The sequence below is a fragment of the Halichoeres trimaculatus genome, unplaced genomic scaffold (genome assembly GCF_033239565.1).
Source record: "Halichoeres trimaculatus isolate MK-OKI-2021-1 unplaced genomic scaffold, fHalTri1.1 fHalTri1_scaffold_13, whole genome shotgun sequence".
NCBI classification, from domain to species: domain Eukaryota; kingdom Metazoa; phylum Chordata; class Actinopteri; order Labriformes; family Labridae; genus Halichoeres; species Halichoeres trimaculatus.
Genome location: NW_027437191.1, coordinates 7,263,538 through 7,277,251, shown reverse-complemented (window position 1 = coordinate 7,277,251; position 13,714 = coordinate 7,263,538). Strand labels below are relative to the sequence as shown.

Below are 13,714 nucleotides of genomic sequence, written 5' to 3'. Positions count from 1 at the left end.
CCCTCAGATGCTGGATGCAGGGACTCTGCTCTGCTGAGCAGCTCAGCTTTACATGGTGAATTAGCAGTTAAAACACCGTAGTTTCAGCAGACATCATAATACTTGTGAGACATGCACAGTGAACCTGGACCACAATAATGCTGCGACAATAACATAGTGAAGAACTGACGGTAGAAGCGATCTTTAGACTACACTTTCAGCATGATGGATAAAACAGACAGAGAAAAGTGAAGGAGCAGGATGGAGCCCTGTAATAGAAATAGTTTATTGGTGAAGTCTGCCTATATAAATATATATCCGTCACTCTGATCACCCACTTCACAACATCATAGTCCAGAGGATCAGCAGATTTGGACGTCTTACCTCTGTGCGCTGCAGGACCGAGAGGTACCGAAGATCATTCCTCCCTGCAGCCATCAGAGTGTACAATTCTTTGCTTGGAAGAGTGCCCAAACAACTTGAATTTCCCTCCGGGGATTAATAAAGTATGTCTTATCTTATCTTATCTTATCTTATTTTTTCACGTATAAACTATACATGTTACAGTACCGGTTTGACTCACCACACTGAAGCGTCCTGAGATGATCTGTGTCCAGGTGGATTTTCTTACTCCTGAGCTGCAGAACCGTCCGGGTCTGACTCAGGGTCCAATACAAAAGGACGTATCCTACACTCTGCCATTTTATTTGTGCTATCAATGCCTTACGGTGAAGTTTTGGCAAACAGCAAACTCGCTCAGTCTGCTCCATTCAATGTGGCGATTTTGTAAATACTGCGATGCTGCAAAAACCGCTCCCTGGCTCTACCCCCTCCGCCCCTCTGATAGAACTGACCAATCAGAGCACAAAGGGCTGTGACGTTGCGAGGTTACTGGAGGTCATTCTGGAAACAGAGTGTTTCAACGAGATCTTCAGAATGGCCTAAAATGAGGATATTGAGAACGCTATTGTGGGGCAATGAAGGAACTAAATGACTTGTACTGAGGGCAGAAATGCTTTACAGGCATCCTAGTCTGGCATAGTGAAAAGGAGAAATAAGCATTATATGTCCCCTTTAAGTTGTAATGCCAGGTGGCTGACCAGTGAGTCAGGAAGCAAGGAATGTCAGTATAGTTTTCATACTAGGCATAACACTCGTACTAGGTATACTATACTACCCATACTTCTCATACTAATCAAACTATGCATTTAAGGTATCCTGCTCATACTCCTCATTAAAGGCATATTACCCATACTGAGGCTACTACTCATTCAAGCCATACTACTCAAACTGCTCATACTTCTCATTCTACTCAAACTATGCATTCTAGGCATATTGTTCATTCTTCTCATACGAGGCATACAATTCACACCGGGCCTACCACTCATACTTTTGATACTGAGGCAACTACTCACAATATGCATACTACTCAGTCTAATCATACCAGGCATACAGATCATAATACCCACACAACTTATACAAGGCATTCTGCTCATACTACTCATAATAGGATAATTACTCATACTAAATACTTCTCAGACTTCTCATTCTAAGCACACTACTCATAGTAATCATAAAAGGTATACTAGTCATACCAATCAAACTACCATTATAAGACTTGAACTAGGTATACTAATCACTATTCTCTTTTACACAGTGGCCTTTTTTTGAGGGGGGTATTTTTATATTGAAAAAAAAACACTCTGAATCTCTACAGAGCACCGACAATGAGGAGAGTTGAGTAATGACCACATCAGCTCAGCACAGAGCCGCCTATAGGAGCCCCACCCCCACCTTTTGCTCCAATATAATTTGAGTCTGCACGAAAACCAAACCAGGTTAAATCTTTTGTTTTGATTATAGATCGAGTTCATGATTGAACTCCAACCCAAAATGGTCAATTTGAGAAACTCAACATTTCCCAGGGAAGGAGCCCCAGACTCAAAATCACTTCAATTAGAAGAGGAAGGGAAAACAGCCTCAATGTTCCAAGTTGAAACTTTTTTCTCGATTCTTTCTAAACGTGAGTTAGCATCAAGGCTCTGAGTGCTACACATAGACGCTACAATCTCACCTTTTTTTTTTCACCCAGTGGATATGAAAGTTTCTCTGTTAATCTCTTCAGTAAGTGTCACTGAGTGAAACTCTTCACAGATATGAAATCTTTAAAGTGACTTTTATTTTTGACAGCATAAATTCTGTAAATCTTTTGGAGAGTCTCAATCATTCATCCACAGCTCTGGTAAGGTTTGTTTTGACCGTGTGTCCGTCTCTCTGTCCTCTAACTCCTGCCAGGTACACCTGAGGTTTGGGTGCGCTGCTCTGTCCATCCCTCTTACTCTGACAGGCAGCGTTTTTTGGCAGCCACGTCTGAGTCGCGTTTTCCCGTCTCATGTGGCTCAGATCAGTCTGTGTGGAGTGGGTCGCTTTGGTCAGGAGATCAGCCTGGAGTTTAACGACAAAAAAAGGTTGGGGAGTCAGTTTTATTTACTTCAGTTGCTGTTTAGCCTGTGCTTTAAAAACATAAATATGACCTTTGTATTCAGAGGATAGAGGTTTTTAGTTAGATGTTATTTTTGTTTATCTGTAAAATGGATCAGAATTAAAGGGCTATTACATACAATTGCTGTTTAGTTTAATAATGTCTTAATCTTTTTTCAAGTGATGGTAATGACAACTCGTTCAGCATTGGGATTTAAAATCTACGTGTTTACGTTATTGCAAGCAGAAAAAAAAAGTTTTTTCCCAGACTATCCGCCACTCGCCAAGCTACAAAGTGACGCTGACTGACTCTATATGTTGACCTTTCCCATGGCCTCATGCATCCCTCCTGCAGCGCCTTCAGGTTCCACACTTTGTGAAGTGAAACTCACCAGTTTGATAGCTTTTCTTCGCAGCTCCCACTCGTTCCACTCATACGACCTGTCAATGTTTGTCTCCACGGGGTGGATGTCAGTCTGTGTACCGCTCTCACACTTGGTGATCGCCTTGACTAGTAAAGTGTCTCCTGGCTGCATCTGCAAAACCACAAGACACCAGTGAGTTTGGTTAAAAGTCATAGAAGAAACCGTTAAAGGTCCCATATTCTGCTCCTTTCCTGCAGTTTAATATGGATCATTGATGTCTTCATGAAATGGTAGTAACATGTTTTGGTCCAAAAAGCCAATGAATCAAGCACAGCAGCATTGTTTCCAGGCTCTCATAGCCCCTCTGTTCAGAACGCTCTGATTTAGTGGGCGTGGCCTTCATATGTAAATGAGCCACCGCTGATACCGCCCTGCTCTTCAGCATCACTGAGAGCGGCACCACAAGCTCTGAGTGCACAATGTTTAGAAAACAGCGAAGCTTGTTTTCTGTAACATTACAGGCTAAAACAACAGGCTAACTGCAGCTAAAGTTAGCGTCCTGAAGCTAACACAGAGACAGAGGGGGCACTGTGGAAAACCTCTTACATCTGCTCCACAGCACCCAGCATTTAAAATACTCACATTTCCAAGGTCTGAGGTTTGTTGGTGGATGGTTGGTAATGCGCCTGGATTCAGGACCAGTCTATTTGCTAGCCCTCTGTTGTACTGTCCAAAGTTGGAAAAGCAGTCGGCAGTGAAGTGACTAGCACACACATGCACAGTTTTACTGAGTGAAGCTGGAACATTTCCCTCATAAATGAACTCTAGCTGCTCAGTCTTGTCTTCTTTCAAGATGGGAAGCTTGTGCATGAAACTATGTGGCTGTTTACAGCCAAAAACAGCCACACTCGCTGCTGAGAGATTTTTCCCCAGATGTGGGGACAGGAGTATTCGGGGGTATTTGCTCTGGTGGACCAATCAGGTCAGACTTGCTCCTGATTGGTCAAAAAAGGGAATCGCTGACGTCGGCAAACCCCGGAAATTCCAAACAGCTTGTTTTAGGTCAGGATTTTACATTCGCAAGCACTACTAAGTACGGGTTTTTTCATTAAATATCACATTTTGTGGGCTGGGAGGAAAGCCAAAGACCCACAAATTTCACTAAAAGACTTAATAAAGTGATTTTTGCATAATATGGGACCTTTAACTTCAAAGAAGCATCACGTAAAGCTACATTTCAGAAATAACCACAGCACAGCATTTTAAACCATCCATGTAGCGTCTTCATCAAACAGAGCTCTCAGTGAGTGCTTGCTCACAGATCCATCATGCTGGTTAAACATGAATCAGGCTCTTTCTTCAAACCTGCTGACCTCAGGGTACGGACTGACGCAGGAGAACTGCTGATGCAGTTTGAGGAGCTGGATGAGTTCAGGGGAAAGTTTTGCTTTCTCTGCCACCTCTTCGATGAACTCGTCTGGTCTGGAGGCAAATGTTAAAGCAGCTTCTTTGGAGCTAAAACTGTAGAGCTTCTCCTTGTATTTAAGAACTCCAATCTGAGGATTACCTGAAAAAAAAGAAGTATTTCAAACTGAATGATTTTCAGGCACAGTGCACTTGATGTAAGAGGAGTGACTCAAAAAGGAACAGTGAGTTCAGATCTAGAGTGAAGAAAGGTGCTGTTGTTTCCTGGTTCATCTTCCTCACTCAGTTTGACAGCTCTGAGTCTGAAGAGCTGATCTGAAGAAGAGGAGCTTATCCAGTATCCTCACAGGCTCCTGTTACCTGCACTAACTCCTAGACTCACTGTCTGAGGTACAGAGAGGTTGCTCCTTGTGCTCTCTGGTCAACATTTCCAGTCTCTCTTTTACAAAGTAGTTGTTGAAACTGAGCCTCTTTTGAACCCTTTACCTGTTCTCTCTGAAGGCAGCAGCCCGACCAACCTTTGTGTTTAGTGTGAGGAGTGATTCCCGTGTGTGGTGTCAGGTCAGCTGCTCAGCTCCAGTGGTTTGGTTTCTCTTTTTCTGAAAACTGTTCTGTGGGAACCTGTTTGTTTCAGCTCTTTTATTGTCAGCTCATCTTTATTTTCCTTTCTGATCACTTAGAGCTGGTTGTTCAAAGGTAATCCAATCAGATTTTGGTTATCGGATTGGATTAAACCTGCTGCCACTTCAGATCAAGTTTGCCTGTATGTGATCACTGAATTAAAATGAGGTTGACGCCCCTGGATCAGAGTCACGGTGTAAATGTTTGATTTAAAAAAAAACATTAACTAGCCTTTCATGCTGTTAACAGAGAAGACTAAATCCTCACTAGATCACAGCTGATACAGGGTTCCTACAGCTCAAGGCAAGTTCAATTTAAGACTTTTTAAGACTTTTTTAATGGCGTTGGAAATCAAATTTAAAAACAAGTCGACAACAAACCACAATTGCAACAAAACTAACAAACAAAAACACCACATGAATTACCTGGGTTAGAGGCAATTTTAACCCAGTGTTTATTTTACAAAAAGCATCACTATTTGCCTTATTTTAACCCCATTTTTACAATTTTATGCCTATTTTGCCCCCATTCATCTTTTTGGCCACTGTCACAACCATTTTTGGAATTTTCACATGGTTTTTGAATTTTAATGTCAAATTTAATTCTCAATTTTGCTGCCATAATCAATTTTCCTAAGCCACTTTTGGATTTTCTTTTGCCAATTTTTCCTCATTTTTTTTTTATCTCCAGGCACCCTAGGTAGAACCAAGATATGCATCTGCTTTTAAAGTTCCTGGTGCAACCACATCACTTTTTTCTTAGTTCCGCTATTGTGATTACACAATGTTACCACAAGAGTAATCAGGAAATTATTTAGAAAAATAGATAACTGTTACTTAATTTTTTTGACTTCAAACTAACATAAATGTAACCAATGTGTTCAAATTTTTAAGACTTTTGAAAATTGGATTTAAGACTTTTTAATGCCAATTCAGGCCTTATTTTTAGAGATATGAATTCAATGCCTTTTAAGACTTTTCAAGGATCCGCAGGAACCCTGTGATAGGAGCTGAGATATCATTATGCTGGATTGTTTTCTTCTCATTTTTTTTTTTTTTTTGTCTGTGTGTCCTCTAATAAAGTAAACCGAAAATAGAAACCCTTAAACTTGAATCTGAGTGATTTTCCTGCAAACGCCAATTACTACCCAGACCACAAATGAACCCCAAACAGGAACCAGAACACTAGTTGGTTCTTGTGAGCACGGACATTACCATATAAGATAAAAAAAAGACTAACAGCTGAAAGTGTACATAGATGTTATTGAGGATTTTAAAGTGATGAGTAAGAGGAATGATATGACATTCTGTGAATTCAGGAATTTTAAAGAATCTGGTGTGCATCAGATGAAGTGCTTTGCATGGTATTCTAACGTGTGATGAGGATGGTACCTGGAAGTAAAAGTCCACCTCTGGTCACCAAAGTGTATCCACAGACGCTGTTATACTGCAGTGGAAGCTCATCAAAGCCGGCTGTAGTTTCAGGCAGGAGCCAATCATTTGTCTCTATCTCCGCTGGATCAATACGCTCATCTGAACAGCATCACAGAGGACATCAACCACATCAAAGCAAGCGTGGGTCAGAGATGTTTGAGTGCAGTTTGAGTACAGTACTGAAGGACTGTGAGCGTGGACTTTAACCTGTATTATTATTGAAATGAGCTGTACCTGAAGACTCCATCATTCTCTGCTCATCGGTCTTCACCTCTGCGCCCTCCAGCAGGCCGTCCAAATAATCCTCAGAGAAAATCTTAGCCTGAGAGGCGATGAAGGGCTGCAGGTCGAGCCTGATGTTGTTGAGGATCTTCAGCAGCTCAGCCTCGTCCTGTAGTCCGGACCAAAGCTTGGACAGGGCCATGAAGAGTGGCTGGAGGAACAGCAAAATGAGAGATGACAAAAGCAATTTTGAAGTGTTGAAGTATCTGAAGGAATTTGATATTTTCTGCTGTGAATACAAACACTTTGTCTTAAAGACATACAAGCTTTTGAATGATGGTTAGAGACATTCTGATCCAACCCCAGAATGTGGAGCTAGAAACACTGCAAATCAATGACTGGTCGAAAAATGTATCACTTCTCATGCGACAGCTGTGATACGAAACAACAAGACCCTGCTATGTTTAAATCTCCAGTCTTCCTGAAGATAACTTTCTTTTTGTTTAGAAATTGGCGTCACCAAAAAGCATACTTTTCTTTACAGTGTCATGGTTTTATTCTTCATTGGATTTATTAGCTGGGCACAGTGTGTTAAGCTGTTATGCTGTCACCCTATTGCACAGCTGATGCAGCTATCAGCGCCTGGCTTACACGCCGCCCACCAAGAGGGACACAAACAGGATCAGGCTTTACCAATCTGGACAGCACCAAACTGTACAGATCCATACTGGACCACTTGCTGGAAACGGGGCTTGAGGTACATGTTTACACTTCAGGGGCTCTAATTTTGTAGACCAGGCGCACCTGCCCTGAGCCGGCCTTCGCCGCGTGGACATGGTGTGACCGGTGCACTTTGCAAGTTTCCTGCAGTGCCAAGAGAGGCGCAGTCCAGGCTCAGAGGAGCACGTCCATGCCTCCCTCTGTGCAAATGGCAGCCTCTCCTCGCCTTTAAATGCGCTGCGGCCGAGGCGCAGCGTTTGATTGGTCTGACTAATCCCCGCTGCGGAAAGTGTGCTGGAAAGACCCGGTAGCGGCAACGGTCAGAGCCGCTGTCCCTGCAGCAGGAGAATGGACAGCGGGGCGTATTGGTGGACACAAAGCGCGTCAGCGTGTGGGCCAGCTCCCGGGACAGATTTAATCTGTTCCTTTGTCATTAATAGGAGTAAAAAATGAAGAGACAGTTACACAGCTGGCTTATCCATTCAGAATACTTTTGATCCACCTCCACTCCTGGTTTGTCATCGCCAAGTAGAGCCTTTGGTGATACACTGTATACTCTCCCAGTGTCTCCACCTCATCCTCCTTACAACAATGTACTCCATCTTTTTAGATCAGGTTAAAAATAAAGACTAAAACAGAGAAATATGAGAAATCACGGGTAAATCCTGAGTGACATACATTTATTTTGTCTCTTTTTTCTTCGTTTTTTTCTCTCCCTCTTTTCTTTGAATTAAATGAAATGAGAGAACCAGATATATACTCAGTATCAGATGTTAAGGCTGTTTATTGTTTAATTGTAAGATGTGCATCAAACTTCCAGCTGTCGTCAGGTTAACTTTCCATTATGACAAACGGCTTTAATCTGACATCAGATGTGACGGGACAGTTAATATAGATATAAATGTATACGCTGGTTCACACGGTTACATTAAATAATGATTGCTGTGATTGTTTACTGCATTAAAATGTGCCTGACACTCTGGAAACCTGCCTCTGAGGCTTTGTTGAGGTGAGCGCACATGTGTGCCTGTCACCAAATTACAGCTGCGGAGGGTGCGCTCCACTTTGCACTGAGAATAGACCAGGTTGGAACTGGCTTTCACTAGCTTTCAGCGCACTTTCTGCGCTGTTTTTGGCATGAAATTGTCACTGCACCAACGCCAGGCTTGCGCCCCTTGCACTGCGCCAGGAAATTAGAGCCCCAGGTCCTAATGCTAAGCTATGCTAACCACACCTGAATCTTACTCCCTTTCCACAGAGATGACATTTCAACTCAATCTCCTGAAGTCAAAAAAACAACTGCTGAACAACATTTGATGAGAAAAACAGGCGCAGTGACGGACGTACTCACAAACACAGTGGCAGTGGGCACAGCCGTCTTCGACTTCACTGTTTGTTTCAGTAGATTCATGTGTGAGGACAGCTCAGTCTGCAGGATCTCAACGTGTTTGGCACATAAATGTGTATCAGTCTGGAGGAAAACAGATAAAAACATATTTTCACTTAGCAACAGAGGTCAATCATAGAAGCTTTAAGCAGAGGAGTCAAAGATGAGAGGTTTCAAACAAACTCAGTGTGTGGATGTTACAGCATCTCTTTATGACTGTCAGACCTAACTTTTATTAACACGCTCACATGTCAGCCAGGGGAAATCTTCTATTAATCAGAAGTGTTTTCAGAAGGATTAAAAAAAGAAATGCAGATACCAATATTTCTATATTTGCACTGATAATCAACCCAGCTGATAGTCTGTCTATCCCTAGTCCGGAGTCAAGTTTCCAGAGTCAGTGATGGTTTGGGGGGGGCATGTAAACTGTTGCTGTTGGTCCAGTGGGCTTTCTGAAGTCCAGAGTCAATGCAGAGGTTTTACCAGGAAACTGTAGAACACTTCATGCTTTATATGTTTACAAGCTTTATGGAGATGCTGATTTCATTTTACAGCAGCACTTAAGAACCAAATCCTCGTTGAATGACCGTGAAGTTACAGAGTTTGAGTGGTTAAGCCTCAGCTAAACTCTGTAGAACTACACTATTAGGCCATACGCTCTGTGTTCATGTGTCACTGAAGAATAACATCTTTGGCCTTTGTGTATCCAGTAATGTGTGTTCAAAGACATCAACATGACTGAAAATAGAAATACTTGGGAATAATTACTTGCACATTCAAAAAACTACTGAATCAACCAAAAATGTAAGGACCCAGTACCCCCACATACCCCCTTAGGGCCGCAGACCCCCTTTTGAAAACTTCTGTTTTGCTGAATAAAAATCACTCTCATTGTTCGAAAACTAAAAAAAGACAAAAGAGCATAAAAACATCTTAATGGACTTCATTGATTTTTTTCCTCACCTGTAACATTCGGAGAAAACCTTCGTGCTGCCTGACGTTGTACAGAGCCTGTTTGAGTAACACGATGGGAGCATCACAGCCTGCAGACCCACGGTCAGGATCCAACAGCTTCTCCAGCACGGCCGTGTACTTCCAAGCCAACCTCTGAGCTGAGCTCAGCTCGTTTTCTAAACTCGTACTTATGACTGGAAGAGCTTCAGTCAGAGCTGCAGGCACTGCAGACACAACGTGAGAGGAAAAATGAATCTATGGTCTGACTTTTATTGTTGAGGACACACTGATTGAATCAACTGTTGATAAAGTAGTTAACATTCAAGAGTTCTTCCTAAATGTCGGTAACAGTCTCGCACAAAATAGGAGTTGTTGGACTACTGCAGTTTTTAAAAACATTTTTAGATTAAATGGTTTTGCTGGTTTAGACAGTTTGCTTAAAATGTAAAACATTTTTTGGGGGATCCATACAATAACAAAAGTAACCAGTGTTGGTATATCCAGTAAAAGCTATGTTTTGCACACTCTGGGCCTGACTCACTAAAGGATCATGTGACTTTTTCACAAGGATGCAGTTTTTGCTCAGCTGTAAAGTCAGCTTGAGTGTTTGGCCTAACTTACACAAAAGATCATCTTATGGCAGCACATTTTTTACAAGTAATAGTGTCATGTTGGTGTTAGTGTGTGTTAGACTGAGCTCACAGAGGTTGGTCTCCTCCTCCTCCTTCCTGCCGGACCTGTTGAAGAGTCTGATCCCAGTAACGGTCATGGTGAGCTCTCTGAGCCGCTGCTCTTTGTCTCTCTTCAGGAGGACCATGAAGGCTCCCAGCTCAGTGTGAGGGAAGACGCTCTGCAGAGCCGCTGGAAAAAGATGGAAGAAATGAGGGGACGGGTTATTTATCGCAGATTCCCATTCTTCTTTTAAGAATGGGTATTTTGCTTTTCCATGTTTTAAACATGGATACAAAGTAACAATGCTGGATGCTCATAATGAACGTGGCAGATCGTTTGAATAAAATAATATGAAGAATAAATAAAACAGAAGTTTTTGCTTGAAAAAATACATACACACTAAGACTAAGATAGACAAGCGATAAGATAAAAGCATCAGAGTGAACCTGTAGCTTCTTTTACGGCGTTGTCGTCAGCAGGTGAGCCCATCCCGGAGCGCAGCAGGATATATGTGATGATTTTACGGTACAGAGCCTCCAACTCATCCCGTGTTTTCACCCGGCTGTCTGTGATCTCCCTGCTCACTGAACTCAGCCTGGACTCCATCACCCGGTGGATTTCCTCCAGAAACTCACCTGCATGCACAAACACACAGTGTGTGATACGACTATTAATGATGAGATATTCTAAAAACAAAAAGTAGGCATCAGAATGGTTGAATAAGGCACTAAAAGCTGCGTTCATGTCCGCTCACAGTCCACTAAACAGGAGTCTAATTGTATGACAGATCCCACTGTGTCACTTACGTCTGGAGGTGTAATTCACATCAAAGCACACCTGCATCTTAATGGTGTCCAGGGATGGACTGCAATTCTCTGTCAGTTTCTCCAGACACAGCTGTTAGAAGTTAAAAATAAATGTTATTGTTGTTGTTTTTAACTTCACAGGGCGGCTCAGGGACAGTGGAATATATGAGATCTGCTTCTAGTAAGCTTTCCTGACCTTTGGATATCAATGACTTTCTCATCTGTTCTTAAATATATTTCGGTCACAACATAATGTGTTATAGCATATTTTTGTCAGACAGGTTTTAGTGAAGGGATTTCTTGATTCAACAGGTCTGGCATAAATCAGGGCCTACGTGTGGCTCTTGAATTCAACTCATCTTTTTAAAAAAGTGGTTAATAAAAGTTCATTTGTGATTAAACAAGGGAATAAACTACTTCTTAACACAGAACCAGGTAGGTTTGGATCACATTCATTCTTTTTATAACTTAAATCATATTTTGTAAACTGTTTTTTGTATTAGGTCTGACTATATTTTTCTAATAATAAAATTTATTTGATGATCTGATTTAAAAGTGACAAATACTGTATCACAGCTCTGTATTTAAGAAAAAAATGAAGTCATAACAAAACCAAGGCATATAAACCATATATAAAGTAAGAATTTTCTGAGATATAATATAATCATAGCACAGTTGTGTCCAGGGGCGTAGCTACAATTCGGCAAACACAAGCAGTTGCCTGGGGCCCCCAGATTCCTAGGGGCCCCCAAAGCATCTCTAAAAAACTGATTTATGAAGTTGTCTTCAATTGGAAGCATTAATTTTTTCTAAATCTTACTTCACATGCTTCACAATACATCAAAAGGCTCAATCTTTACTGATCGTTTTGGGTGCTCCCCCTCCCTTCTTATTCAATGGGCTATTCCGTGTTACAACACATCTGAAAATTTGATTCAGGAAGAAAGTGGTAAAAAACACTTTTTTTCCCCCATTTTTTTCTTATTTTCAACCAAGCCGGAAATAAAAACAATGTTGCTCTGAGATCTGAGATAAACATATAAGACTTTTAGGATTTTAAGGACTTTATCTAGCCCAGGAAACAGGATAATTTTCTCAAAATCAAACTTTCTGAGTTGGTGATAAACATTATTCTACAAAATCTCTATTTTGTATACATAACTTACTGGACAGGGGGGGTCAAATAAAAACACATTAACTTTAAAATAATAGTACCAAAAAGTATAGTTACTGTAAATATCACCTCTTTCAGTAGATTTTTCTCCAGTTTTATGTTGTGCTTGATATTTACATATTTTTTCTTTACTAAATTATTTTTTCAATATTTACCTATTGTAATGTTTTCCACTTCATACTTTCTTGTTTATTACTGTTACTCTGTATATTCCCCACTTTGGGACAAATAAGCTGTCAATTGACCATAAAAGATTTCAAATCCAGGACAAAGTGGACTAAACAATGTATTCACTCTTTTCAAAATCAAACTAAAGTACAAAACTTGAGGAAATGCATTTAGTTGCGTTGTGATACCATGTACAAGGTTAGCACTGTCTCGTGCCTTGATTCTGGGAAAGAGACAGTGGACCCAGGTAAGGCCAGTCTAGCTCTGAGGAAGATGAGTTACAAGGACATGGAGGGCCCCATTAACTGGGTTTGCCTTGGGCCCTCAAACGACTAAATACGCCCCTGGTTGTGTCCTCACTTCTTCAAGTTTCAGCACATCCTGTTTGGTCAGAGTCCGATCCACATCAAAACCGTTTCTGGGGTCCAGCACAACAGCTTTCACCTGAGGATATGTAAAAATTGGTAAAAATGCATCAAAATGTTACGTTTATTAGCTTAATTAAGTATTAATACATTTAGCGTAAACTTCTATCAATAGTTTGGGTGTTCGAGGAAGAGCAGAATATCATCAAAAAGTCATAGAAGGAAAAACTTGTAAAAATGTTCACCGTTATAATTAAATAATGTGGTAAACTAGCAAACGTTAGGAACATGGTTATCAGTTAGCAGGTTAGCGTTTAGTTTACTGACCATGAAGGCAACCAAAGTGTCGGACACTTCATGTCCCCTTCCCGCACACTCCCGCACAATGTCACGGATGATGTTCTTAATAACGTCCTCTGCGTGAGCTCGAGACATTTCCACAGACTGAGGTAATGGTCACGGATAGAAACTTCAGTTATTTGATGCTAATAACACTGCTAGTAACGACCGGGCAGCTTGTCTGATTACTGGTCACCATGGTAACAGTGTAACGGCAGGGGTGCATTGTGTGAGTCTCACCGCCAGAGGTCGCTATCATCCAGCAACACTACTTAACTGCGACGGCGGAAGAATGTACTTCCAAAGTACGAAGATTATCTGAAGCAGTCGAGTTTTATGAACATTCAGTTGTTGAATCACCTGTTTCTCTCTTTACCTTATTTAAACTTTATTTCAGTACTTCAACATTTACTATTTATTCAAGTTCGTCCAATTTGGAATGTTCAAAACAAGACAAAAAAAAAAGAAAAAAGAAAAAGCTAAATAATAAATACGTGTGTGTGTGTGTATGTGTGTGTGTGTGTGTGTGTGTGTGTGTGTGGGGGGGGGGGGGTGGGGGGGTGGGGGGGGTGTAATGATACAGGGAAATTTACATATTTTTTA

The 13,714-nt window shown here is 41.3% G+C and overlaps 1 protein-coding gene across 1 annotated transcript; it reads right to left on the bottom strand.

The window, feature by feature from the left end:
* Positions 1–2,202: 2,202 nt before the first annotated feature.
* cfap206 (cilia and flagella associated protein 206) lies at positions 2,203–13,295 on the bottom strand. Its single transcript, XM_074684810.1, has 12 exons — positions 13,100–13,295; positions 12,768–12,851; positions 11,066–11,156; positions 10,706–10,894; positions 10,290–10,448; positions 9,597–9,811; positions 8,598–8,717; positions 6,539–6,737; positions 6,263–6,403; positions 4,199–4,392; positions 2,853–2,996; positions 2,203–2,424 (listed from the first exon to the last, which is right to left on the bottom strand). Exons 1-12 carry the CDS (start codon positions 13,205–13,207, stop codon positions 2,203–2,205), a joined length of 1,866 nt encoding a protein of 621 aa, XP_074540911.1. The 5' UTR covers positions 13,208–13,295.
* Positions 13,296–13,714: the final 419 nt, after the last annotated feature.

Excerpts from the sequence above, each read along its gene's own strand:
- cfap206 (XM_074684810.1), bottom strand. The coding sequence starts at position 13,207 with ATGTCTCGAGCTCACGCAGAGGACGTTATTAAGAACATCATCCGTGAC. Across the intron at positions 10,449-10,705 it reads CGCCGTAAAAGAAGCTACAG|CGGCTCTGCAGAGCGTCTTC; the intron begins GTTCACTCTGAT and ends ATCTTTTTCCAG. Across the intron at positions 6,738-8,597 it reads TGCCCACTGCCACTGTGTTT|CCACTCTTCATGGCCCTGTC; the intron begins GTGAGTACGTCC and ends CTGTTCCTCCAG.